Source organism: Salvelinus namaycush, chromosome 22, assembly GCF_016432855.1.
Source record: "Salvelinus namaycush isolate Seneca chromosome 22, SaNama_1.0, whole genome shotgun sequence".
Lineage (NCBI taxonomy): Eukaryota > Metazoa > Chordata > Actinopteri > Salmoniformes > Salmonidae > Salvelinus > Salvelinus namaycush.
Window position 1 is genome coordinate 8581472 of NC_052328.1, and position 27945 is coordinate 8609416.

At 41.9% G+C, this 27945-nt stretch overlaps 2 protein-coding genes across 3 annotated transcripts; both read left to right on the forward strand.

Annotated features, from left to right (window-relative positions):
* Window positions 1-762: 762 nt before the first annotated feature.
* On the forward strand, window positions 763-7346 carry bag3 (BCL2 associated athanogene 3). 2 transcript variants are annotated; one of them, XM_038960320.1, is made up of 5 exons: window positions 763-961; window positions 4152-4484; window positions 4701-5051; window positions 5211-5435; window positions 5628-7346. In XM_038960320.1, exons 1-5 carry the CDS (start codon window positions 767-769, stop codon window positions 6426-6428), a joined length of 1905 nt encoding a protein of 634 aa, XP_038816248.1. In that variant the 5' UTR covers window positions 763-766; the 3' UTR covers window positions 6429-7346. The 2 variants fall into 2 exon arrangements, with proteins under 2 accessions (XP_038816248.1, XP_038816247.1); XM_038960319.1 differs by having other exon boundaries at window positions 5211-7346.
* A 3969-nt stretch (window positions 7347-11315) lies between these two features.
* On the forward strand, window positions 11316-27719 carry inpp5f (inositol polyphosphate-5-phosphatase F). The gene is made up of 20 exons (XM_038960848.1): window positions 11316-11412; window positions 13410-13490; window positions 14486-14622; window positions 15645-15773; window positions 16019-16186; window positions 16385-16441; window positions 16733-16931; window positions 17171-17350; window positions 17670-17737; window positions 18424-18548; window positions 18708-18785; window positions 18929-19049; window positions 19302-19430; window positions 23349-23466; window positions 23851-24049; window positions 24281-24352; window positions 24453-24526; window positions 24783-24911; window positions 25070-25157; window positions 25431-27719. Exons 1-20 carry the CDS (start codon window positions 11316-11318, stop codon window positions 26563-26565), a joined length of 3384 nt encoding a protein of 1127 aa, XP_038816776.1. The 3' UTR covers window positions 26566-27719.
* The last annotated feature ends 226 nt before the right edge of the window (window positions 27720-27945 follow it).

Below are 27945 nucleotides of genomic sequence, written 5' to 3' on the forward strand. Positions count from 1 at the left end.
TCAATTAAAGCGATACTGTATAAACATTGAGGGGATTCGATTAATCTGTCTCGGGCGCCCAGATAGGCATGTATTGCACCAGGTGAAAGTTGATTGCATTCGTTTCGGAACCGGGCTACCACTTGGTCGTGAGCCAGGTGCCCGTTCAAAACCCACGGTGAAATCGGCTCAAAACAAAAGTGACGTAATTACACGTAGAGTAACGAGTCTGTTTTCACGTGCAAAAGTGATTGATTTTGATTCAAACATATATTTAATGAAAAACAAATGCTTTATGTTTCTGGATGATGCACCGTGCTGCCTTGTTGACAACATCACCGAGCGGCGCAGATTCCTGTTCGATTTGAGAAGGGTGCATTCCTCCCTCACCGCTTTTGCCCATTCACGTCACGGGCCATAGACCGGTTCCCGGCGGCTCAGCATTATCGAATCCGCCCATTGACCAACGATACATTTATAACTGTAGCCACGCTCTGAGCTGAATACATTGTACCACCACGTGTGAAGTAGTGCTATTATTGGAATCTATGGCGTAACGTTAAATTGGGAAATATACATACAAACAAACAAACAGGTGTTCCTGTCATGGTTGTAAATGCCAGATCGCCTCACTGTTAGGCTGGAACCTTCTCCCTGAATCTCGAGACACTGGAGGTGGCAATTTTTTCCCAATCCCAACATTGACGGTGCTATTTCGAGAAACTTCCAGCCCCCTTTCCCACACGTCACCGTGCGGAATCTTTAAAGGATCCGTTGACTGTATAACATGGCACAGTATAAAGGATCAAGGAGTTTGAGCAGCATGAAGACACAGTCACCAATGGTAGATATGGCCAATAACAACGACCCTCTACCCCCAGGATGGGAAATTAAAATTGACCCACAGACAGGATGGCCTTTTTTTGTGGATCACATTAATCGCACAACAAGCTGGAATGACCCCAGACACGATGTCAAAAAGGTAGGCTAATGGATTTTGTAAAAACGATGTGTAGCGTGGGAGGGCTAGTGTGATATGGAAAGTTGTATTGAAAATGTAATGTCTGCTGATAACATGGCAGACACAACACAGAATATATATAGTATATGGCATGGCCGTCGACCAAGCGCTTCAGTGGTTAATTATGGTCACTGCCTCTGATACGCACTGGCTTTTATTATAGGGAGACAGAGTGGGCATATTCTATTTATAGTAGGCTAAACTTCTCTCTCCTTTTCTTTAACATTTAGAAAAATAGGTTACAACTTGCCACTGCTCAAACTTCATATCTGCTTAGACTTCATATACGCCAACGCAATGGAATGTTGTCTCTTTTAGGCTCCAGCCCTCTCCCTCATGCATTATAACGGGTTAAATAACGGGCAATGGCTGTTAGGTTATGTTCTTGTGTGATGATCTAAGCGTGGCTGGTTGGTTGATGACGCACTGCAGTCATATGTAAAGCCATGGCTTTGAGTGTTTGGACATCTCCATAATGTTTATTTAAAGCCTATTAGGCCATGTAGAATGCGTTTGTTCATATTTCGTATACCCGTTACTAAAACTTTTCCTTAAAAGGGATTTGAGGTGGGTTCATCACCCACCCAACTCCAGTAGCCTACTGCGCATATATAACAGCTCCAAGTAATCTACAATACATTAAATTAACAAATCACAGAAATTGGTGATATGGTTTTACACCATTAAACTGTGTCCTGAAGAACTGTGTCAACTTAAGTGTTGGGGAGCAGACCCTAGGTTGGCATCTTGCATTAGGAACATCAACACTTGCTCCTGTCCAAAGTTAGTGTCACTAAGAATCTGCTAGAAAGACAGCTGTCAGGAGATAAAATTGGTGCTATGCTGGCAGTGTACAGGGACCCTGCCAAAATGGCAGAGGGCAAAAGGTCGTTCAGAGTTTCATAACTACCGTTGTTGTATCAAAAAAGCATAACGGGAATTATGTCAATTAAAAAGTACAACACTATGCCTCACACAGTACTTATTTCAAATCATAATTCATTTGAATGATTTATTACCAGACAAATTAAATAGTCATGGGGAGCTTGGGACTGTTCCAATACAGTAGGTCCAATGGGCCTACATAGTCTTGTGGACACTTATCTTTGTCGTGCTAAACTGTGTAGACTGGACTTATATAGACTTTTGCTCAGTGGGTTGCTCCCACTTGTCTAAGCCGAGGCTATTTTGCATCATGTACCAGTGGAGTCTGGTGCTTTGTCACGCACTACCCACACATACAGTTTGTTGTTTCAGCTCTGTCTGTAGGACATGCTTCCAGTTTGGACAGTTTGGTTTTAGTTTGAGCCACACCTTGTAGAAGTATGTAAGTGTAGCACATGGGAATGTGTGAGGCTTACTTCTCAGCCTGCAATGTTCCCACTTGCACCAGTGAATAGCTAGCTTTTTGCTTGGCACCGACTGGTAAGATGCTTCAGTAGTGTGGTCACGTGCAGTGGTGGAAAAAGTACTCAATTGTGATACTTGAGTGAAAGTAAAGATACCTTAATAATAGAAAATGACTCAAGTGAAAGTCACCCAGTAAAATACTACTTGAGTAAAAGTCTAAAAGTATTTTGTTTTAAATATAGTTAAGTATCAAAAGTAAATGGAATTGCTCATATGTACTTACGTATCAAAAGTAAAAGTATAAATTATTTCAAATTCCTTATATTAAGCAAACCAGACGGCACAATTAAAAAATATATTTTTTTTATTGACGGATAGCCAGACATAATTTACAAATGAAGCATTTGTGTTTAATGAGTCTGCCTGATCAGAGGCAGTAGGGAGGACCAGGGATGTTCTCTTGATTGAGTGTGAATTGGACCATTTTCCTGTCAGAATGTAATGAGTACTTTTGGGTGTAAGGGAAAATGTACAGAGTAAAAAGTACATTATTTTCTTTAGAAATGTAGTGAAGTAAAAGTAGGCAAAAATGTAAATAGTAAAGCACAGATACCCCCAAAAACAACTTAAGTAGTACTTTAAAGTATTTTTTACTTAATCACTTTACACCATGGTCACGTGTGCTAGCAAGGCAGAGGTTCTGGGTTCGAGCCTTCAGTGTTGCGCCGAATCAGGAGGAAGCGGTACTTGCTAAGCAAGCAGTGTGACGTCCTTTATAGAAGCAAGCATAAGATGACAGCATAATCATAAAAGACAACAAAGCATTAAGGTTATAATTGTTGGTGAACCAGTTATATTCTGACCACAAACAAGAAAACCTAGATCTTTTTTTCTAAATATTTGAGCTGAGGAACATTGTATTTGTGGGCCTTACTGAATCTGGTATTGTTGGACTGTGTTACGCACCCCTGAAATATTTGGCTTGTGCTCTCCAGGCCTCAAGACAACTTAAGTTACATTGTGACAATACACATGTATAGCCTGAAGGCAAGCAAATATTGGAGTATTCTTAAATCACTCACAATTAAATATACTTTATTGCTAATTAGATTTGCATGGTAAAGCAAAACTGGTCATGTAATGATATCACAGAGAGACTATATTTTCTGCTGTCACTGTCAGGTGTCTCACTCTTAATTGGTTTTCCTGGTGATCACCAAGGCAGCATCATGGAGTAGTTTGTCTCTACTGTGAGACACCCATATGAGGACATAAGATAAATATGATTTGTTATGTTTTATGATAGCAAATACTGCCTAGCAAACCAACAAATGCATACTCTTCATATCCACATGTAGTGATGGTATGCTTCTTATGACAGGCACATACTTGCAATTGGATAAGAACTAGTTTCCTCTTCCAATTGTCCAGGGAGGTGATACTTTTTACATCTCCCAGGGATATTTCACATTGTACCTAATGATGTTTGCTTATAGCCTGGATGCCAGAGCAGAATCTATTGAAGACTCATTTGTTTCAGCCTCTAGCAAACATGCTCTTTTCAATCAATCTCAATTTAATCTCAGTAGCCTAAGATATTAAATTGCTCTTTCTTCCTTAGTTTATAAGAAAGAACAAATCTGTCCAGGATGTTGGACATCATTCCCTTGTAGAATACATTAACTGAATGTTTTATGATGGATTTGCAATAATTGCTTGCCTCTGGGGTTAGAGTTTCACTCACATTACTTATCTTCATATCCTAAATATGTATTAATTCAGACTTTGTTTTCTTGTTCAGGTCAGCCAGTTGTCTCAGAATGGCCCAAGTGTGCCACCAGAGCCGAGTCCTCAGGAGATGCAGAAGGCCTTTGTGAAGGACATGAAGCACCCCACCCTCCGCCAGGGTTACATCCCAATTCCAGTCTGCCATGAAGGCGCAGACCTCCGTCAGCAACACCCGTGTTTCTCCTACATCCAGCCGACTGCTCTGCAAAATGTACGGGCAGAAGGGCGGACACCCTCCCCCACCCCGACACTCCACTGCAGGGCTAGATCTCCTTTGCAGGGTTCCTCCGAGAGCTCTACTCCTGAGCCCTGCATGTCCTGTTCGCCTAGTTTACAAGGACCTGAGGTGAGATTGTTTCATCTATTGAGAATACTGCGCATGAACTCTTACCATTTGCTAAAACCATACGTTGATGTCATTGGAGGATTTGCAGGGAAAGTTCAAGTTACACACGTGTTTGATGTTGGAATCAAACAAAACCTCTAGCTACTTCTAGACTACTTCTAATATTGAATATGCAATTGTACTTCCTCTGATTCACACTGGACTTTCATTCCTTAGGGCCATCCCCTCCACCAGCCCCCGCGACCCAGCAGCACAGGCCTCCAGGCAGGTTACATCCCCATCCCAGTGATCCACGAGAGGGCCGGAGGTCACACACAACAAGCCCCTGTCAATCCCGCTCTCTACACCCAGCGCTTTCCGGCTTACTCAGAGCACCAGCCCTCCTTCCACCGACTGCAGCCAGAGGACTGGAGCAGTCATCATGGAGCCACGCCCTCTTCCCGGGAGCGAGCCTCCCCGTCCCCAAGCGTGCCTCCCCAGCACCGCGAGACTGCCGCCATCCATATCCCACCGCATATAAGGAGCCAGTCTCCCCTCAGAGCACAGGTCATTACAGAAAGACCACAGGTACCTTTTTCCCCCCTCATCACAACGCCTATTGCCAGTCAGCCAATAGCAGTAAGATTCTTCAAAATAAAAAGTCTCATATACATAGCCACAAATGCCAGTCTGGCAAATTTGACATAATGTTAATTCAGGATGAATAATTCCTTCTTACTTCCCCAGGTCCAGGTCCACCACCATGTGCCACAGAGAGAATCACCCCACAGAATGGAGCAGGAGCAGGACATCTCTCAGTATCCCCAAACAGCGCAGAGAGAGGCTGACTCACAGCAGCGTCAACAGCCACAGATCTCACAGCAACCACAGCAGCCACCACAACAGTACCAAGGACCACAACAACCACAGCAGCAACAACATTATCACCAACAGCCACTACAATACCAACAGCCACAGCAGGCACAACAACAGCCACAGCAGGCACAACAACAGCCACAGCAGCCACAACAACAGCCACAGCAGCCACAACAACAGCCACAGCAGCCACAACAACAGCCACAACAGCCACAGCAGCCACAACAACAGCCACAGCAGCCACAACAACTCCCACAGCAGCCACAACAGTACCAACAGCCAAAACAACCACAACAATACCAACAACCTGAACAGTACCAAAAATCACAACAACCACAGCAGTACCAACAACCTGAACAGTACCAAAAACCACAACAGTACCAACAGCCACAACAATACCAACAACCTGAACAGTACCAACAGCCACAGCAATACCAACAACCTGAACAGTACCAAAAACCACAACAGTACCAACAGCCACAACAATACCAACAACCGGAACAGTACCAACAACCACAGCAACCACAGCTGTATCAGCAACCACAACAGTCCCAGCAACAACCACAACCTCCACAACAACCCCAGCCACAGCCGCAACTGCAGCCGCAACAGACAGCAAACATCACAGTCCAGATGTCCCCGAAACCAGAAGCCCAGGAGCCAGTGGCTGTTCCTGCTCCACAGGAGGACTTGCCCCCAAAAGCAGAAAATGAGCCCGGCGCTCAGTGTCACCCAGGCTTGGCTAAAGTGCAAAAGATAGAGGAGAGAGTGGCGAAACTGGAGCAAGAGGTGAAATGCTTTGATGGGAAGAAGAACGATAAGAGGTACTTGCTGCTGGAGGAGCTGTTGACCAAAGAGCTTTTGGCACTGGACTCGGTGGACCCAGAGGGGCGTGTGGACGTGCGACAGGCGCGACGTGACGGAGTCCGGAGGGTCCAAACCACACTGGATGCACTGGAGATGCTGGATGAGCGGCCATCGGGGTCAGTCAATGAGTCCCCGATGGAGGGTGACAGCCCGCCACAGAAAGTAGAGCAGCCCAGCATGATCAGCCAAGCGAATGTGGAAATGGCCAGAGAGATCTCATAATGACTGCATAGCTTTATTATAGTGAAGAGGAGAGAAACGTAATCAAAGAGAACGTGGAAATAGGCTGCTCTCAATGCCCCCTATACCCGCCTTTCAACTGCAGATATCACATATGAACTATACGATGCATGTATTACTTAATTTACAGTGTTGGTATTGTCTGGCATTCACCACATTCTATGGTGGTATCTGAGTGCATCATGTATTCAATGATGTTAAGCCATTGTTGTTGCCTTTTGCTGTGCCAATGTCTTTTTGCAAGACCATTTTCATGATCAATGTGTTAAAGAGACATGCATAATAGAGGTTATATAAGAGGCCTTTATCCATCCATATATAAGAAAAAAATGTACCTGTATGTAGTTAATTTCGGCTCATGTGATGTGGTTGTTTTTAAAGTTATTCAATTCATATTCAAGAACACTGGTATGTATAGCAGTAGACAACTCCTCTATAAGAAAGGGCTTCTGTGGAAATTGTCAGAGATGTTTAATATTTCCCTCTTATTTTTAATCGACTACTTTGAGAAACAATATTTACCTCAGATTCCGTCAGAAGAAATGGGACAAATCAATGTTAGTGAATGTTAAAGACTCAGTCAGAGAAAAGTATTTATTTTTGTGCCTCAGATGACAGAGCCATTTGAGAGCAAAATCTTCTTATTTGTTTCTCAAAAAAACAACAAACAAGTTATTTCACACACATACCCAACAAATGATATGGTTCATTTGGGTTTCATTAGTTTCAGCCTGTAGGTGCATTGCCTGTTTTGCTGTCCTGGGCCTGGTTGCATAAGACATCTTCAGTTAATTTCCCCTTTATCTTTTCCCCTTAAAGTTTCCTTAACTTTAAGTCAGTTGCACAAAACATTTTAAGGTGAATTTCCCCCTTAAATAAAGTGAAAAAGTTAAGGGTGCCCATGAGTTCCCTTGTGCTTCATTTACTATGGATATCATATCAATGTACACAGCAAATGTGGAGGTCAATGTTGCTGTCCTCTGCCCTGGTTGCAAAAGGAAAACATCAACCAGCTAGCTAGGTGTATACAGTGCATTCAGAAAGTATTCAGACCCTTTGACTTTTTCCACTTTTTGTTTTACATTAAACATTTAATTTAAATTTAAAAAAACAACGGAAGTACCTTATTTACATAAGTATTCAGAACCTTTGCTGTGAAACTCCAAATTTAGCTCAGTTGAATCCTGTTACCATTGATAATCATTGATGTTTCTCCAGCTTGATTGGAGTCCACCTGTGGTCAATTCAATTGATTGGACATGATTTGGAAAGGCACACACCTGTCTATATAAGGTCCCACAGTTGACGGTGCATGTCAGAGCAAAAACCAAGCCATGAGGTCAAAGATATTGTCTGTAGAGCTCCGAGAGAGGATTCTGTCGGGGCACAGATCTGGGGAAGGGTACATTGAAGGTCTCCAAGAACACAGTGGCCTCCATCATTCTTAAATGGAAGAAGTTTGGAACCACCGAGACTGTTCCTAGAGCTGGCCAACCCGGTCAAACTGAGCAATCCGGGGAGAAGGGCCATGGTCAGGGAGGTGAAAAAGAACCCGATGGTCACTCTGACAGAGTTCCTCTGTGGAGGTGGGAGAACCTTCCAGAAGGACAACCATCTCTGCAGCAGGTGTGCCAAACTTGTAGTGTCATACCCAAGAAGACTTGAGGCTGTAATCACTGCCAAAGGTGCTTCAACAAAGTACTGAGTAAAGAATACTTATGAAACTCTATTTCTTTTTTCTTTTTCTTTTTTATAAATGTGCAAAAATGGCTAAAAATACATTTTTGTTTGTCATTATGGGGTATTGTGTGTAGATTGAGGGGAAAAACTATTTAGTCAATTTTAGAATAAGGCTGTAATGTTACAAAATGTGGAAAAAGTCAAGGGGTCTGAATACTTTCCCGAATGCACTGTAGATAGCTAGCTACTTAGCTAAACAATGGCAGGTGCACAATCCATGGCTACAAAGATAGCTGGCCAGCTAGCTTACATTTAAAAAAAATATTTATTTAACTAGGCAAGCCAGTTAAGAACAAATTCTTATTTACAATGACGACCTACCCAGGCCAAATCCTAACCTGAGCAACGCTGGGCCAATTGTGCGCCGCCCTATGGCTAGCTAGCTACCTACTCTGTAAGTTAGCTTGATGTGCAAGAAAGTAATAGAAACTTGATTTATGATCATCTGAATCAATTTCTTTCTCCTGTCTTGGATGTAGAAGTTCTATTTTGCTATCTCTCAAAATAAATGTGATCTCTTTGCCTAATGTTCAGTCAGTGAATCAGGTCATATCCATGGTAACCCGAGACTCTTTCTGTCATACATGCCTTCAAACTACTGTAAATCCCCTTAAGTATGCACTTACCTAAGGAAAACGTTTGAGGGGCTCCATGCCAAGCCCAAACAGTTCCCTTTAGGTAAGGAGACATTTAAGGTAAATCCTTATTAGAAACACTTCAGGTGTATTATGCAAGCAGGCCCTGGCACTTATTTCACCATTATAATAGGCCTATATTTAAATTTTATGAAAGGATCTTGATATGTAACATACAACAACTCCATCCATTGACCTTTGATTCAAGTCTATGGTGTAACGTTTGACATTTCTAGATTGTTTGAAGAATTGTTCATTTGTAAGTTCACTTGCAATGTCATCCAAATATCATTCATACATTTTATTTAAAGGAATGATTTATTTATTCAAGAATACATTGAGACATTTTAGATGTGAGCTGACTCATCTCACATGAGATGTGAGACGATCAGCATCAAATGCTAATCAAGAATAACAATTCAAGGGTCAATGTAGTGTCAATGTAAAAGTATGCATTTTTTTTATCACAGCTTGTGCTTTGGAGTGTTGACAGCTTGGAGTCACGTTGGCATGGTTGCAAATAAAATGTATTTTGAAATGGTCTATAATTGAGTGGTTTTATAGTATATTGTGATATGTTGCTATCCTTGGTATCAAGTGGTTCTACGTGGCCTACTGAAACCTAAACCTCCCCTTGTATCTTAACCATCACATCTTGACTCCATGTCTTATTGGAGACAAGCAACACATGGTAGATCTACACGTCCCTGTGGAACAAAGTCAAATTTACACACTTTAGAAGAATGAATAATAGAGTGAATAACTTGACGAGGTGTGTTTTTTTTAATAGGTTTAATACATTCCATTCAATGTCCTGTTCACCAGCAACTGCGAGTTTTTCACTATGGGAGCATACAATGAGTATACAAATATTAAGAACATCTGCTCTTTCTATGACATTGACTGACCAGCTGAATCCAGGGGAAAGCTATGATCCCTTATTGATGTCACTTGTTAAATCCACTTCAGAGTAGATGAAGGGGAGGGGACAGGTTAAAGAAGGATATTTAAGCCTTGAGACATGGATTGTGTATGTGTGTCATTCAGAGGGTGAATGGTCAAGACAAATGTAAGCTCCATTGAATGAGGTATGGTAGTAGGTGCCATGCACACCGGTTTGTGTCAAGAACTGCAACGCTGCTGTTTTTTTTACACAATTTCCTGTATCAAGAATGGTCCACCACCCAAAGTATACTCAGCCAATTTGACACAGCTGTGGGAAGCATTGGAGTCAACATGGGTCAGCATCCCTGTGAAACGGTTTGGACACCTTGTAGAGCCCATGCCCCCGACTGTTCTGAGGGCAAAAGGAGGTGTGGGGGTTCAAAAAGCTGGGCCTAATTATCTTTGTATTACTGAAAGTTACTAGTTGGTGGATCTTATTTGGAACAGTCCTAGAAAAGAACCGTCCACCAATAGGAGCGCCAGGCAAGGTTAATAAAGTGAACCTGGGCCAGAGATAACGGAGAAAGTAGGAGATAGGAATCCCATTAGACAATGAATGAATGACCGTATAATCCACCCAATAGATTAGACTAATCGCGTTGAAGGTGTCATGCTGCGTCACGCTGTTGCTAAATTAATCTTCGCGCTATCTCTTGAAGTCACTAAACCGGACTATTTTCCTCGAAAGTACGTAATGTCACGATTCCAAAGCTCTACGATATTACAGACAACACAGCAGTTAACTTACATCTCAGAAAATATGTGTAACGTTATACTTGTTGTTCACGAAATTCATGCGAATGTTGGGTTTTTGATTTAGCGCCCAATCACTGAATGAGTTTCCTTGCCCCAAAGTAGCCCAAAATGCACCGCGCGGCCCATTGACGATGCATGGGCAACGTACATCGTGACCGTAATACGATTTTAATTGAGTTTCCCATCTCCGTTGAAGTATATCTACATGGGCCACTTCAAAAACGGTGTGATTATGGTGACCCAAATGGAGTTTGTATATGGTGTGTGAAATGGTCACACCCATATGGATCCACACCTCGCCACACCCACCAAACCGGAGAAACCTTATCTCAAAAGCTTTTGAACAACGGTTCGCACCGTTTTTGGAAACGTGTCGTTCAGTACCATAGTTTATTTGTCCAGTAAGTACAATTCGCCACGCAACGTAGCAAACGTTGAATCAAACTGAACAAACCTCCTGTGGAAGTAAATATCGGATGACGACTAAGGTCACGTGTGATTGTTTCTGCAGGAAATTGACAGTGTCGGTCTTCAAAATGGAAATGATTAGCCAGCGACATTTTCACACATTGAAGAAGTTTCTCACCTGATTTACACTATGCCTACTTTTTGAACTACGATATCAAATAACCAAAACAAACGTTAGCTAACTTGCTAGGACAACGTGCTGTCAGCAACGCTAGCTAGCTAACACAACGTTACGTTAGCTAGCTAGCCAGCCAGCAACATTTCTCTGCTAGCTAGCCGGTTTGGACCACAGTTATATTTACAGGTTTTGACATACACGGTCAAAATGGAGCTGTTTCAAGCCAAAGACCATTACATTCTCCAGAGTGGCGATCATGCTCTTTGGTGTAGCCGAATAGATGGGACCATGAATGTCAGACCTGGTAAGCAAAATACGTTTGTCAATTATATATATATATTTTATTTTATTTTGATAGCTAACGTACATCATCTAACGTTAGCTATCTCTTGGACAGCAGAGCCATTGTAATTATTTAAGTTACAATGTCAAGCCCATGGCATGAGAATTTCATCTTGGCTTGTTGTCTTTGTTATCCAAGTTAACACTGCTATACACGTTTACAATGACAGCTCTGTAGGAAGCTGTGGATCGGACAGCGCACCGTACTTAAATTCCAGTGTGTTTCATTCCATTTTTTAAAAATTGTAATGTAATTGTCTAGCTATCTAGACAATTCTCTTAACTGCCAAACTATTACATCTTTATTATTGCCCTACTTTAATGAGGAGTGCTGCCCCGTTGACCTGATATTCGGAATAACCAGACACAGTGATGCTGATGTTGTGCAGAGCTAAGACGCTCGAGGGCGACAGTAAAAATGATTTAGCAGCAGGGGTTCCATTCAAATCAAATCTAGCCATGATTCTGAAAGCAGTTTATAATGTCAATGTTCCGTATGCTTTGTTTTTTTAAATGTCTTTAAGTAGTGAAGTATTGAACAAAACAGCTGTTAGGGTTCATAATTCTTCCCTCCATCCATTCTTCGTTTCACATAAGATTTATTTAACAGATTCCTGTGGCTACATGGTTAACCATTCATTTCCTGAAATACCACTTAAACATCAGGTCCAGTGGTTCCTTATTTCCTTATGCTGGATTCCACATAATCAGACTAGTTAGCTGCTCACTGCTACACACTAAACTACCTTGCTGGACTTGATCTGCTCCAGGCTGGCCTGCACCCCAGGGTCTTGTCAAAACACCTCCTCTTCTCTGTGCCGAGTTAAGCCGGGAAAATTCAGAGCAAAGCCTACAGCTGAGCCTGTGAAGTTTGCCTTTCTGTAGTAACAAAAAGGCAGTTGGGAGAGGGAGCAGCCATTGTGTATTGATGTGAATGAGTACCCTGTGGGCTGGCTGAGGTCACATGGGTGTGTAGCCAGCCTGAACAGGTTTGGGTTGCACCGCTCTTCCATTATTTAATTGGAAAAGAGTTTATACTCCTCATTGGACCTGTTGACACGAGCACTGCCAGGAATTTCCACAATACACTTCTGAACATCTATGGTTGAGTTTTGCCATAATGTACTGTAGCGTGTCTGTATCATGGACAAACAGAGAGAGATATGAAGGGGCAGCCCTTATTTTCCACCGCCCTGCCCGGGCTCCAATGCTGAGGCCGGTACACAGAGTTCTTTGGCTCCATGGAACAGGAAGAGTTATTGTCTGAGCTGCCTAGATGTTCTTCACTCTCCACCCTCTTTGTCGCCCATTCATGACTTAACTCGTCAAGGGTGTGTCAAGCAGTTGAAGTCTAGTGTTCTGTTATAAACGGTTTTAATCAGCAGCATCAGTCAGTTTTTTTGTAGGCTAGCTGTGATGTAGTCATGCCTCAGTGCATCATGTTACTACACTATTTTTTTAAAGAATGGAAACTCATACTAGCTAGGTTTCCATCCAAGGCCTGTGATCCTCTATGACCTGGTTTTCATACCTCTGTTTCAGAGGCAAAGAAATTGTCATGTATTCTGCCCGTGTATTCTCTACATCATTTGTACTATTCTACCCAATTGATAACACGTGTCTTTTTGAGCTCTGAGAAGAATCTCTTGATGCATTAAATACTTCTGAACTTGGCTGCAGACAGTAGTAGCTAGCTACTGAGTGCATACCGGTGATGCGCCATGATTCCTAACAGTACAAACAGAAACCCTCAGTCCAAGCCTAGCATGGAAGGTGCAGGAAATTGTTCACAGCCATGTGTGGAATGTAAATATTATTAGGCCGCAATCCATCAACTATCATCAAACAGATTCATTGCTCTTAGTGTGTAGAGCTATTTATTTTAGAAAATGTTTTTACTTTGTGTCCACTCCACAGGTCTTTATTTTCTCTGATTGTCTCTTCTCTTTATTATTTCAGCAACAGACCTGCTGTTAGCTTGGAACCCAACGTGTTTAGGCCTGGTTGAGGGTCTCGTCGGGAAAATACAACTTCATACAGGTAAGTGAAATGGTGTGGGCCTTGTGCTACAAGTACCAACATTTGACACAACTGGATCATTTGAGACGTGATTTGACATGTACGCATGCTTTTAAATGTTGCGCTGTGTGGCCCCTTGCACAATATGGCCACAACTGTACATTTATTCTCTGAAACCATGCCTTCTGTTCTTATTAGCTTGCGCTATTTATTTTATAGCTTTCAAACCTCATCAGTGGTCCTCAAATATACGACACAAATCACCCCCTAACAAGCCCTAGAATGTAGCCCTAGGCTAGCCCTGGGGCTTGGCTACAGGCAAGTATGAGTAATGTTTGTGCGGTAGATGCTTTTGGGGCGACTCATCATGAAAACACCCAGAATTACTGGATCCTTCTATTGCCTTAATGAGGTTTTGGATTAATTGTAGGAAGAGCCTCAGTCCTCAGAAATGCCAAGTATTTTCTTATGTTGTTTATGCAGTCTTTATTTATGCTCACAAAGGTGTGCTAAATGATTTGAGGAAAAGGACTGAGACATAACTGTGAAAGATGAGTCAGTCGATGAGTCGGTAAACAAGTTCTTTCAGATTATCTTAAATAAATGTCAGTTTGACTTGATCATGCTTAAAGCAGTCGGTGTTGGAAGTTCTTTTTTTCCTTTTTTTTTCTCACCTTTATTTAACCAGGTAGGCCAGTTGAGAACAAGTTCTCATTTACAACTGCGACCTGGCCAAGATAATGCATAAAAAGGCAAAGCAAATGTATTCGAAAGCCTACATGATACATAGGTTTTTAGAAGAGAACAGCATGCAAATACTTCTGATTCTAACGAATCGTGCATTTTCATGAGTGAAATTTCAGTTCGCTTAGCCAGCTGCCGCGTTTCACCACCACATGAGACCACAGACTGAGCGACTGTGGGAGAGAGAAAACCAGCCGATGTAGTCACACCTATCGGAATGTGTGGAATTCTGTGCCTGTGATGACATATCCTTTACCCCTTTCTGTTGGCAGATCTTCCTCTGGGTCTCATACTGATCCGGCAGAAAGTGCTGGTTGGCCAGATGCCAGGTGACCACAAAGTCTACAAGATCACCAAGATAGCTGTCATTCCTCTGTCTGAGGAAGAGCCTCTGGATCTGGAGCTGGAGGTGAGAGACTGTCATGAGGCCTGTTTAATCTGGGAGCTTTATGGATCTCTGAGCACTCAAGTAATGTTGGGCCTTTTTAAGCAGTTTACACACGTAGCAGTTACATTACAATAGCACATCAGTGGCTACTATAGTCTCCTTTTTAAATCTAGGCTACAGTCATGAGATGTAATGAAAACCGTCGCTGTTATCTAGGCTAGCTTTAGTTGTTTTACATTTTATGATTGCATTTCAATGTTTCCAGTAAAATATCTCGATTGCCCTGTTTTGATTGATACCTTGAGTTACTACCAATGAATCACTTTTTAAGATGGATATCACAATAGTGTTATTTTGATCTCGGAGGAATCAGGATTTTGCTTAGATGCCAGTCTTACAGGTGAGCCATGATGATGATGATGATACATATACGGATGATGAGGAAGTAAGTGAAACATTTCCAGATAACGGGATGTGTTGGATAATCGTTTCTCTGGTATGTTTTTAGAACATAGCCCTACATACTGTCCATACCACAGAATGGTTATTCCATCCCGTCTAGGATAGGAATTCAGTAGCCCTGTGAAGTTGTTTAGTTAGTTTTATGAACCACTAGTTTTGGATGTTGTTGACTGTTTTTTTTGGTAGCTTTGAATTGATTTAATTAGCTAGAAAAGTCATTGAGAGACCCAATTAACCCACAGATACCATACCTATTAGCTGTCATTCAACCTATTAGACTTGTCCACAAGTATATTCCCGATTGTCTATCATTCCTTCTACACACATTTACATATATTTGGAATACTTTCATCATGCACTCAATTATATGGAAGATTAATATCAGAATGCTTTGGTATGCTCAATTAGCCTAATCTGAACTGAATGAATGGTAATGCCTTCAAATGGGTTAAAAGTGAGTGTATTTCCCAGAGTTCATATTTAAATTCCTGTCACGTATCGTTACAGCGGAAGATGACGCTGGTATCTTAACAATGTACAATTTCATAGAAAGTGGGATAGAAAGTCTGTTTTTCTTTCAGCTTTGTAAGAAGCATCACTTTGGGATCGACAAACCAGAGAAGCTTGCACAGTCTCCAGATGAGTCGAAGTTCCTGATGAAAACTCTGAGTCAGATCAAGTCCAATGTTGGGGCTCCCACGAAGAAAAAGGTAAAATAATGTATAGTACTGTGCTCAGATATCCCATGTGTTATCATCTTCCATACCTGTTGTACATTTTGGAATTGGTACATTTGCTGTTTTTACACTAGTCAATTTTTTTTGTCAATTGGACAGTATATAAATAATTTTATTTTTTTCATTTACATTTTTTTCTTAACTTTTTTTTTTTTTTTTTTTACAATTTAATACCATCCCTGTCCATGCCCACCACCCAGTATTCCCCTGCCTTTCAGGTCAAGGAAAACAAAGAAAAGGAGCGTCTCGAGAGGCGGCTGCTCGATGAGCTGTACAAGATATTCATGGACTCAGATTCCTTCTACTACAGCATGACCTATGACCTCACCAACACTGTGCAGCGGCAGGGAGACACAGAAAAGTCAAACTTGCCCCTATGGAACCAGGTTAGGGATATTACTATACTTTGAGGACACATTTACTAAAATGCTGCATTAAATTGGGTCGCCAGTTTGAGATGCCTGGTTAAAATACTACTAATACAGTAGTATTTTACCACATATATTTTCAGTAGTTTAACTGGGCTTCGACAAGTCAAATGAAGTAATTATGCTCGACTGATAATAGTTATTTTCCTCTTCAAGGTGGATGACAGATTCTTCTGGAACAAACACATGGTCCAGGAGCTCATTGATCTGCAGGTCGGATGAATTTCAAGACTGTTTTTGACAGGAATGGATTGACTAGATATTAATTTGTCAATGTTCAGGTATAAGAGTGCTGATGGTCATAGTGCACTAGTTTGGCAGCGTTACTTCTGCAGAACCCTATTTGAACAATAGGGAAATGTTTTGGCAAGGAAACGCTTAGTGGCAGCTATTTTTGGAGTGATTGAAATCTATGTTAAATATATACTGAACTACTGAATTCCCTCTTTATACATCTACATTTGGCATCACTGTATAGAGTTTGTAACTTTTCTTGTTTTGCAGGTTCCAGAGGTAGACTTCTGGGTGACACCCATCATCCAGGGCTTTGTGCAGGTGGAGGAGCTGGTGGTGAACTACAACGAGAGCCCAGATGAGGAGAAGAACAGCCCCGACACGCCGCTCCAGGAGCTCACCTGCGTGGACGACATCCACCCGCGCTTCACCGTGGCCCTCATCTCCCGCCGCAGTCGCCACCGTGCAGGTACAGTACAGAGGTCGAAGGTCATGGCCAAATTGCTAGGTTCTAATTGCAACACTTTGATAATCAGATTTGTACCTTTTTCTTAAATAGAACTTTAATTACTTGATGAACAATAAACAATATTTTCTCTTACTTAAAATGTCAGAGAAAACAACATTACGTTCTCACATAACTTAGCCAGTTAAGCTCATTGGAGGGGGGAATGAATGATCCTAGTTTTCTCCCCCCCCCCCCCAAAGGGATGCGGTACAAACGCAGAGGGGTGGACACAGACGGCCACGTTGCTAACTTTGTGGAGACCGAGCAGCTGATCCACGTGCACAACCACTCGCTGTCCTTTGTGCAGAGCCGCGGCTCGGTGCCTGTCTTCTGGAGCCAAGCAGGCTACCGCTACAACCCCAGGCCCCGGCTGGAGAAAGGTCAGCGGGATATTTCCAATACAAAAGAAGGCCTGGGGAATAATGGGTGTGTTCGTTTTAAGCATGCCCTGTCCCCCTGTGTGGGTGGAGTTTTCTTTTTTAGAGCTAATGGAATGGTCTTAAATGTGCTAACTCCGCCCGTCCAGGACACTGGGCAAGCTAAAACGAAAGCACGTGACCCCCGTCATTGTATACTTTCCCCATTTATAATCATCACTACTTGAGTTTGTGCAATTTCCAGATGACTTTTTTTTTTAGATCGTCCGTATGACAGGGATTGTTTTCCTTACTTCCTTTCCTTGTTTTCCTGATTTGTCAGGAGAGAAGGAGACTATTCCTTACTTTGCTGCGCACTTTGACGAACAGCTCAACCTTTACAAGAAGCAGGTGAGAAGCATATGCCAGATAACATTGGCATTACTTTAATTCTTTAGAGTCTAAGACGTTGGGGGAGGAGGGGGGTGCTAAACTGACATATGGAATTGTTTTAAGATGGTTATACTTTGGATCGTTTAGCTATTTGATTTTGAGTTTTAGAACCCCTTTAAGTATAAAAAAAAATCGTAAACAAGGTTTTGAAGTGTCAGATATTTACCCTCTTTTTTTGGGTAGGCACAAAATGGCCTTCATACTTCCATTTATTTTGTTTTTTAAACTGTACCGGTTACCTTCAGATGAGTCCCGTGATACTTGTCGGGGTGAGAGTCTCCCCTTTCCATAGAGGGATCATAATAGTTTGTAGGTCAAACCATTCAGACATTTATATGAGAAGACCAATTTTCGGGATGTCTCAGGGTCTGACAAAACACCGCTCTCTAGCTCTGCCACCTTTCACCGCAGATGCGGAAGTCCGACACTGGCGGATGCGGTGGATTGAAAAAACGATATATCTAGCTTCAACTAACGGATTTGGATGTGGATTTTTTGTTGTTATGTCACTTAGGTTGGTGCATCAATCGACTCTAGGGGGTTAATATCAATACCAAAGTTAGAGTTTTCATTGAACTTAGACGTATCTAAATAAAGTCTTATCGTTACAGTAAAGCTGATGCAATTTACAACTGTTTTGACAGGTCATCATTAACTTAGTGGATCAAAGTGGGCGGGAGAAGATTATTGGCGACGCATATCTCAAACAAGTCCTTCTATACAACAATCCTAACCTGACATATGTCTCTTTTGACTTCCATGAGCACTGGTAAGAAAATTGCTGCACAGAAACAATCTTGACGGCACAGATCATTTAATCGAATAAGTAAATCTAAATGAGGAAAGATTAACTTAAACTACAATTCTTGTTATTTATTATGGTATGCACTTCCCCTGTATATATTTAATTGGTCTTCTGTCTTATCAGTCGAGGTATGAAGTTTGAAAACGTGCAAACGCTGACAGATGCCATCTCCGACATTATTGCAGACATGAGATGGGGGTGGTAAGTGTGTGAGTGTATGTCATCCCAAACCCCAACAGAGACTCTTTTTTTAATGCAAGTAAAAATCCTCAACTAATCAGTAATTGATAGCGCATGTGGCTCCATATCCCCATGCAATGCATCAGTGTATGCTCCTCTGTCAGGGTCGACCAGGCAGGAGTCATCTGCCACCAGGAGGGCATTTTCCGGGTGAACTGCATGGACTGTCTGGACAGGACCAATGTAGTCCAGGCTTCCATCGCTCGTGCTGTAATGGAGGCACAGGTGAGATATCTCCCCACTTTGAACACGTGTCGACTTAAAGCTGAGGATGTCATAGCATTGCAGTTCCCAGTGCTCTAATACAGATTTGAACTAAAGTCTCTGGGTTAGACACATGGTATACATATCAGATGAAATATTAAGGTGAAAGACCAAATGTTTAAAAAAAAAACTATACTTTTGAGTGGAAGTGCAGTGCTCTGGCAACCTGTCCATGGTGACTGATGGTTAACTGTATGTCTCTGCGTCCCTCAGCTGAAGAAACTGGGTGTGATGCCCCCTGAGCAGCCTCTGCCCCTCAAGTGCTATAGGATCTACCAGGTCATGTGGGCCAACAACGGCGACACCATAAGTAGACAGTACGCCGGCACGGCCGCCCTCAAGGTAACATCATTTGCATGTGTGTTTAAGGTAATATTAGATTTGCGTCTTACAACAGTATACCGTCTTAGTTCTCCACAGAAGGCCTTCGCTGCCTGGGTAAATGTATCGAGTAATAAAACATATTTTCCCAGTCTTGTTTAACTACCAATTATATGAGGCCTCTGCAATTTGCAGGGAGAAATGTACACTACCGGGTCACTTAGAAATGTCCTTGTTTTTGAAAGAACATTTTTTTTAAATTGTCCATTAAAATAACATCAAATTGATCAGAAATACAGTGTAGACATTAATGTTGTAAATGACTATTGTAGCTGGAAACAGCAGATTCTTTTTTATGGAATATCTACATAGGTGTACGGAGGCCCATTTATCAGCAACCATCACTCCTGTGTTCCAAAGGCACGTTGTGTTAACTAATCCAAGTTTATCATTTTAAAAGGCTAATTTATCATTAGAAAACCATTTTGCAATTATGTTAGCACAGCTGAAAACTTGTTCTGATTTAAAGAAGCAATAAAACTGGCCTTCTTTAGACTAGTTGAGTATCTGGAGCATCATCATTTGTGGGTTCGATTACAGGCTCAAAATGGCCAAAAACAAAGACCTTTCTTCTGAAACTTGTCAGTCTATTCTTGTTCTGAGAAATGAAGGCTATTCCATGAGAGAAATTGCCAAGAAACTGAAGATCTCGTACAACTCTGTGTACTACTCCCTGCACAGAACAGCGCAAAACTGTCTCTAACCGGAATAGAAAGAGGAGTGGGAGGCCCCGGTGCACAACTGAGCAAGAGGACAAGTACATTAGAGTGTCTAGTTTGAGAAACAGACACCTCACAAGAACGCCAGCGTCCCTGAGTCGCCTCTTCACTGTTGACGATGAGACTGGGGTTTTACGGGTACTATTTAATGAAGCTGCCAGTTGAGGATTTGTGAGGCGTCTATTTCTCAAATTAGACACTCTAATGTACTTGTCCTCTTGCTCAGTTGTGCACCGGGGCCTCCCCACTCCTCTTTCTATTTGGGTTAGAGCCCGTTTGCGCTGTTCTGTGAATGCAGTAGTACACAGCATTGTACGAGCTCTGTACGAGCTTTGTTTACATTCTGATAATTTCACTTATAATTCACTGTATCACAATTCCAGTGGGTCAGAAGTTTACATACACAAAGTTGACTGTGCCTTTAAACAGCTAGGAAAATTCCAGAAAATTATGTCATGGCTTTAGAAGCTTCTGATAGGCTAATTAACATAATTTGGGTCAATTGGAGGTGTACCTGTGGATATATTCCAAGGCCTACCTTCAAACTCAGTGCCTCTTCGCTTGACATCATAGGAAAATCAAACGAAATCAGCCAAAACAATTGTAGACCTCCACAAGTCTGGTTCTTCCTTGGGAGCAATTTCCAAATGCCTGAAGGTACCACATTCATCTGTACAAACAATAGTACGCAAGTATAAACACCATGGGACCACGCAGCCATCATACCGCTCAGGAAGGAGACGCATTCTGTCTCCTAGAGATGAAAAAAAGTGCAAATCAATCCCAGAACAACAGCAAAGGACCTTATGAAAATGCTGGAGGAAACGGGTACAAAAGTATCTATATCCACAGTAAAACGAGTCCTATATCGACATAACCTGAAAGGCCAGTCATCAAGGAAGAAGCCACTGCTCCAAAACCGCCATAAAAAAGACAGACTATGGTTTTCAACTGCACATGGGGACAAAGATCATACTTTTTGGAGAAATGTCCTCTGGTCTGATGAAACAAAAAATAGAACTGTTTGGCCATAATGACCTTGCAAGCCGAAGAACACCATCCCAACCGTGAAGCACAGGGGTGGCAGCATCATGTTGTGGGGGTGCTTTGCTGCAGGAGGGACTGATGCACTTCACAAAATAGATGGCATCATGAGGGAGGAAAATTATGTGAATATATTGAAGCAACATCTCAAGACATCAGTCAGGAAGTTGAAGCTTGGTCGCAAATGGGTCATCCAAATGGACAATGACCCCAAGCATACTTCCAAAGTTGTGGCAAATGGCTTAAGGACAACAAAGTCAAGGTATTGGAGTGGCCATCACAAAGCCCTGACCTCAATCCCATAGAACATTTGTGGGTAGAACTGAAAAAGCATGTGTGAGCAAGGAGGCCTACAAACCTGACTCAGTTGCACCAGCTCTGTCAGGAGGAATGTGCCAAAATTCACTCAACTTATTGTGGGAAGCTTGTGGAAGTCAAAACAATTTAAAGGCAATGCTTCCAAATACTAATTGAGTGTATGTAAACTTCTGACCCACTGGGACTGTGATGAAAGAAATAAAATATGAAATAAATAGTAGAGAATTATTATTCTGACATTTCACGTTCTTAAAATAAAGTGGTGATCCTAACTGACCTAAGACAGGGAATTTTTACTAGGATTAAATGTCAGGAATTGTGAAAAACAGAGTTTAAATGTGTTTGGCTAAGGTGTATGTAAACTTCCGACTATAGCTGTAGACCCAGTACTTAATCGAGCATCTGTTCTGTTTGTTTTAGAGACCCATTTCTCCATTTGAAAAAGTGCCCATCACACAATTTGTTTGATTTTAAATGTAACCTTTTCTTTTTTCAAGATAATTTGGGCTACGTACTTAATTTTTCTGTTTTAATAAAATGCATAATTTGAAGAACAGAAGTAATTGTGTCAATTCATATCTTACAGTAAAATACTTTAATTTCAAGAGAAGACAAGTTAAAGGTATGATGTTCTCTTACTTAGAAAATAGTCCTGATCATATAGGCCTAGACTATATCCCGAAAAAAATAAACAAATTCATACATTTTCTGGAATTGAATTGTAAACACAATACAAAAAATAATTCACAAAAAAAAAGTATTTAACCTTTATTTAACTAGGCAGGTCAGTTAAGAACAAATTCTTATTTACAATGACGGCCAAACCCGGACATCGCTGGGCCAATTGTGCGCCGCCCTATGGTACTCCCAATCACGGCCGGATGTGATTCCGCCTGGATTCGACCCAGGGACTGTAATCACTCCTCTTACACTGAGATGCAGTGCCTTAGACCACTGCGCCACTCGAGAGCCCAATAAAGTGTTCAATAATTTAACTGTGTATTTCAAATGGAATCAAGGCATTAGGATGTACCCAAGGCCACCAAAATATGTCTTGTTCGGCCATAAAAATCATAGCCGGGGGGATCCTGGCTGGCTTGTTTTTCTATTTGGCTGGTTGCTCCATATACTTGTGGAAAACACTGCTGATAAAGGCTGTTCTTAAGGGAGTAAACCGTTTTTTTAAAGGCAGTCGCATGAAAGGCTAGTTGTACTGGTTTAACTTAAAAGCCTAATGCAGTCAAAATTTGGTTTTACCTGTGTTGTATCATATTGTACAACAGCTGATGAAACTAAGACTGTAAAAGTGTGACTTTTCGATCAGTGTTATTTTCTTGATAGTTGCTGGTTGAAAATAAATAACATCTACATGGGACTTTCTAATTAGCCCGTTTGATTGGGCGGAAATTCTCGGCTTGCGTACGGACATCAACCAGGCGGGAAATTGGTTAATAGACCAATAGTAAAGAGTTCCAAACCTCTCTGCCAATAACTGCTCATTTTTTTGTTTGGCTTTTCCCACTCCGACCACTCCCTGACAGTCCGAGCTAAATTCTCTCTGGAGAAAATAATGTTTTTGCCCATTTTTAATGGAAAACTAGTACAAATATTGATACCTAGAAATGGTTTTATATTGATATAAAAATGGCTGCATTGGGCTTTAAGACAATTGTTGTGCAGACTGAAAAGGGGAAAGATTAACACAGCCCTAAGCCAGGAAGAGTATAAAAGGGATCAGACGGTGACTGTAATATCTTGCTTGTTTTTTAACATGCTCTGTCTGTAATCCATTATGAAGGGAGACTTCACCAGAACGGGGGAGAGAAAACTGGCTGGGGTGATGAAAGATGGCGTGAACTCAGCCAACCGTTACTATCTGAACCGCTTCAGGGACGCATACAGACAAGCAGTCATTGGTAAGGAAATACCTGTAATACTTTACCTAAAGCCTGCGGTTATGATGCAGTTGGGATTCGTTCTAAGACATGAATATGTATGAGCCCCTTATGTCTTTTTATCATCTCATAATGACTAAATATCAATAGCCAGTTAAATCAGCAAAAAATATAAAACATGGACAGACATAACATATTATGAGCCTTATTATAAGACATTATAGGTTCATATATGATTATAACAAGTTAAAATGCATTATACCGGCAGGCTGTAAGTACAGTTAAGTGTTATCAAAATGGATTCCACCCTCAGTCTCAAAACAATGACTCAGTCCTAATCAGTTTAGTCTCCAAAGTGTGACTCAACTGTCCTCGTTCTTCAACCTCCTCTCTCTCTCTCTCCAGATCTGATGATGGGGCATCCTGTGACGGAGGACCTATACTCCATCTTCAGTAAGGAGAAGGAGCATGAGGAGAAGGAGCAGGAGAGCCAGAGAGTAACCCAGGAGCAGGTCAGCCTCCTGCTGCAGACCTACATGCAGCTGCTGCTGCCCGACGATGAGAAGTTCCATGGGGGCTGGGCCCTTATCGACTGTGACATGAGGTTAGTGCTGGAACCATCTACAAATCAAAACTCTAACCTTTAACACTGAAATCCTTTCGAAGAGTTTGCTCTCATAGTTTGTTCTCCCAACACTTTGTTAGCTAGCTCAATTCAGTTCAACTTTATTTATCCCCCCAGGGGTAATTAAGACACCCTTCAAAATCAACACCTTGAAAGTGTTTATTCCTCAATAAATTGTTAATGTGGAAAGCAAATGTTTCTCCTCATCAGCCTTATAGATGCAACCAGCAAGGATGTGGATGTTCTCCTGCTGCTATCCAACAGTGCATATTACGTTGCCTAGTAAGTGCCTGGATTTATTACAGAACAGTAGTAAAGAGTCAATTACATGTATTTTAGCTGTTCCTTATATAATTCTGTTTATTTGCTTTTGTTTTTACAGTTATGATGAGGAAGCTGACAAAGTCAATCAGTACCAACGCCTCAACTTAGAGGGTTTGGAAAAGATTGAAATAGGTGAATGTTTCTAGAGGAATATAACTCCACCAAGTGAAAATTCCAAAATGTAGACCGGGACCGAGTCCTTCACAGCTTCATGATTTATTTTACACTGTAAAGCTACTAAGCACACACTATAGACATGGTTTTCATTATTGTACACAAATTCTGAATGATGCAACTACTTTTAATTTTATTTTTTTATTTTTTTACCACAAACATCTTAGTTACTCATGAATAAAGCTCACAACATGTCCTATGTGTTCTTTTGTAGGCCCAGAACCCACTCTGTTCGGGAAGCCCAAATTCTGCTGTATGCGTCTACACTATAATAATGGGGAGACAAGTGGTTATTTTCACACACTAAGGGCCCTCACAAGGAATCCTGAGGACGATGGTAAAGGTATGGGAAGATTACTTATTTCGTAAAACTGTCAGCATAAAACTAGTCGACCGTGAATAAAACCTGGTAGATTGGAAGCACACTGCCCGTATATCTCAAAAATAACCTGAAATCCTTGTCCTGACAGCCTTTGTGGGAATTATTCATTTTTATTTCAGACACGTTGCAGTGCATAGCAGAGATGCTTCGCCTAACTAAGCAAGCCATGGGACTTGACCTGCAGGTGGTTGAAAAGAAACTGGAGAGGTGAGTTGGAATACATTATCACTCTCTCTAGATCTTCAGAATATTCTTCTCTTGCAGTTCAGTATGTCTATACTATCCCTTTTACACAGGCTTTCCAAAAATAAATCTCATTGACATGGATGTGCATGATAATAGAAGCCCTGGCTAAAATACTATGACAGTATATTTTTTATTTAACATTTATTTAAATAAAATATTTTTTTAGCCAGGGCTTCTGTTTATCATGCATGTCAATTAGATTATTATATATATTTTTTAAACCATTTGTTTCAGGAGGCACAGTAAACCTCACGAGGACATCATGGGCATCCAGGGCAGACACCCAGACCAGGTCCTGGGCAGCTCTGGTCTGGCTCAGGGTAAGAGCTTCCTCCTCAACAAGTTCTCCTCCCTCAACCAGAGGGTGAAGAAGTCCAACGTCAACATGGGCTCCTTCAAGGGGAGGCTGGGCAACACCTTCTCCACCAAGCCGGACGTGAAGGTGAACTTTCTGAAACCCACCATGGGGGTCACCCTCTGGAAGTCTGATAGCAGCTTGGAGAAATCAGACTCGGCCAACATCGGCCCGGCTCGGAAGGACCTCTGTGACAACCACTCGGAGATGTCATCAGACTCGGACTCCTACAACTCGGACGAACAACTGCGCTCCAGCTCCTTGGAGAATGTGGACTACGTGCTGCCCAGCTGCGGCATCGTGGCGTCGGCTCCACGACTAGGCAGTCGAGGCAGCGTGGAGCTCAACATCCGGGTCACTGGCTGCGACAGTAACAGTAAGCAGGAGGCTCCGGCTCTAGCCAGTCCTGAAGACCAGTCCCCCGGGGTTACCTCGGAGGCTGAGGAGGCCATCCTGATAGACTTTGGAACTCCCATTGACGCCTATTGCCACCAATTCATCCAAGACGCGCAGACCAAACCTGTGGAGGTGTTTGGGGAGCAGGTGGTTTGTAGCCTCCCCACACAGAACCCAGAAGTCCCTCCACATGCTAAAGGGCCCCTGGCCCCAGACAAACACCCAGGTTCAGATCAGCAGGAGGAGGAGCTGCAGCTCCCTCCCAGACCGTCCCAGCTAGATGTTGCTTCCGGCCCCAATCTCCTGACCGTCCAGAAGCCCATCTCTGCAGCTTCCGGCAGCTCCCAGAGGAGCCTGGGCTCTCACATGGAGGGCAGCCTGGGCCCCTCACCCGCCGACAGCAACGGCAGTCGCGTGGTCTCCCCCTTTGCCAAGATCAAGAGCTCCATGGTGCAGGTGGCCAGCCTGACCCAAGCTGGACTCACCCAAGGCATCAACTTTGCTGTGGCAAAGGTGCAGAAGAGCCCAGAGCCAGAAATGGCCACTCTCAACGAGACCCAAGAGAACGAGCTGAAGGCAATGTTTACACAGTGCCAGACCAGGATCATACAGATCTAGCACTTCCCCAAGTTGTAGCCTCTAAGCAGGTTTTTGTACAGTTTCTATGTGACTTCCAGTACAGTAGCATAAGCTGACTCAGCTAAGAACCCCACTCTTCAATTTCCTCTCTAGTTGACATGACCATGTTTACAGCCAGTGTTGTGTAGTGTGTGTATATAATACTCCAGCTCTATATGACAGCGTCCTTAATCCCGTTGCATTTCCTTTCAATAGATTTTCCATATATTTGCATGTCGGGCTATTGGTAATAACTAAGGCAGGTAATATCCAGTGCATGTCGAGAGACGAGCTCTGAATTTATCACGTTGGTGATCCCATATGTGCAGTGCACCAATTGGCATTTGTGATATAGGCCTAGTTTATAGCTCTGTTACCAAAAGAAGTACAAGGTTTTGACCAAATTTCCCAAATTTCAAAGGTCAGCTCAATGTTAGATAGTCCCCTAATAAGAAAACAAACTCCTAGTAGAATCAGTGTTGCCGGGTTTTTCCCTACCTATATTGGAAATGTACCAAGGTAGGACTTAATCAAGGTACAAGAGCTCCGGTAAGAGTATACTGTTTTGATATGTAAATATTGTACTGTATGTACAGTGCCTATCATACATATTTATCCCTCTTGGATTTCTTCACATTTTGTTACACAAGTGGGATTAAAATGGATTTAATTGTAATTTTTTTTGTCAACGATCTACACAAAATACTTTGTCAAAAGATTTTCATTGAGATTAATGTAAAATATAACACTAATATATCTTGATTCGATAAGTACTCACCCTACAGCTGTGTCTTGGTTAAGTCTCTAAGAGCTTTTCACACCTGGATTGTGCAATATTTGTCCATTTTTTTTAAATTATTATTTTCAAAAATCTTCAAATTTCGCTATAGTTTTTCAAGCAGATTGAAATCAAACTGTAACTTGGCCACTCAGGAACATTCATTGTCTTCTTGGTAAGCAACTCGTGTAGATTTGGTGTTGTGATTGTTCTGCTGAAAGGTGAATTCCTCTCCCAGTGTCTGGTGTAAAGCAGACTGAACCAGGTTTTCCTCTAGGATTTCGCATGTGCTGAGCTCTATCCCGTTTATTTTTATCCTGAAAAACTCCGTCTTTGCCGATATCAAGCATACCCATACCATGATGCAGCCACCACCATACTTGAAAATAAGGAGGCAGTTACAGTGATGTGTTGTTGGATTTGCCCCAAACATATGTCTTTGCATTTAGGTCAAAAAGTGTATTCCTTTGCTGTGTGTGTTTTTTTGCAGTATTACTTTAGTGCCTTATTGCTTACAGGATGTATGTTTTGGAATATTTGTATTATTCTTTTCAGTCATTTAGGTCATTATTGTGAAGTCACTACAATGTTATTAATCCACC

What these genes read in the sequence shown, in the direction of transcription:
- bag3 (XM_038960319.1), top strand. Translation starts at nt 767, where the DNA reads ATGGCACAGTATAAAGGATCAAGGAGTTTGAGCAGCATGAAGACACAG. An exon ending in CCAGACACGATGTCAAAAAG is followed by an intron (nt 962 to 4,151) that starts GTAGGCTAATGG and finishes TTTCTTGTTCAG; the next exon opens with GTCAGCCAGTTGTCTCAGAA. An exon ending in CTAGTTTACAAGGACCTGAG is followed by an intron (nt 4,485 to 4,700) that starts GTGAGATTGTTT and finishes TTCATTCCTTAG; the next exon opens with GGCCATCCCCTCCACCAGCC.
- inpp5f (XM_038960848.1), top strand. Translation starts at nt 11,316, where the DNA reads ATGGAGCTGTTTCAAGCCAAAGACCATTACATTCTCCAGAGTGGCGAT. An exon ending in ATACAGACAAGCAGTCATTG is followed by an intron (nt 23,467 to 23,850) that starts GTAAGGAAATAC and finishes CTCTCTCTCCAG; the next exon opens with ATCTGATGATGGGGCATCCT. An exon ending in TTTGGAAAAGATTGAAATAG is followed by an intron (nt 24,527 to 24,782) that starts GTGAATGTTTCT and finishes GTTCTTTTGTAG; the next exon opens with GCCCAGAACCCACTCTGTTC.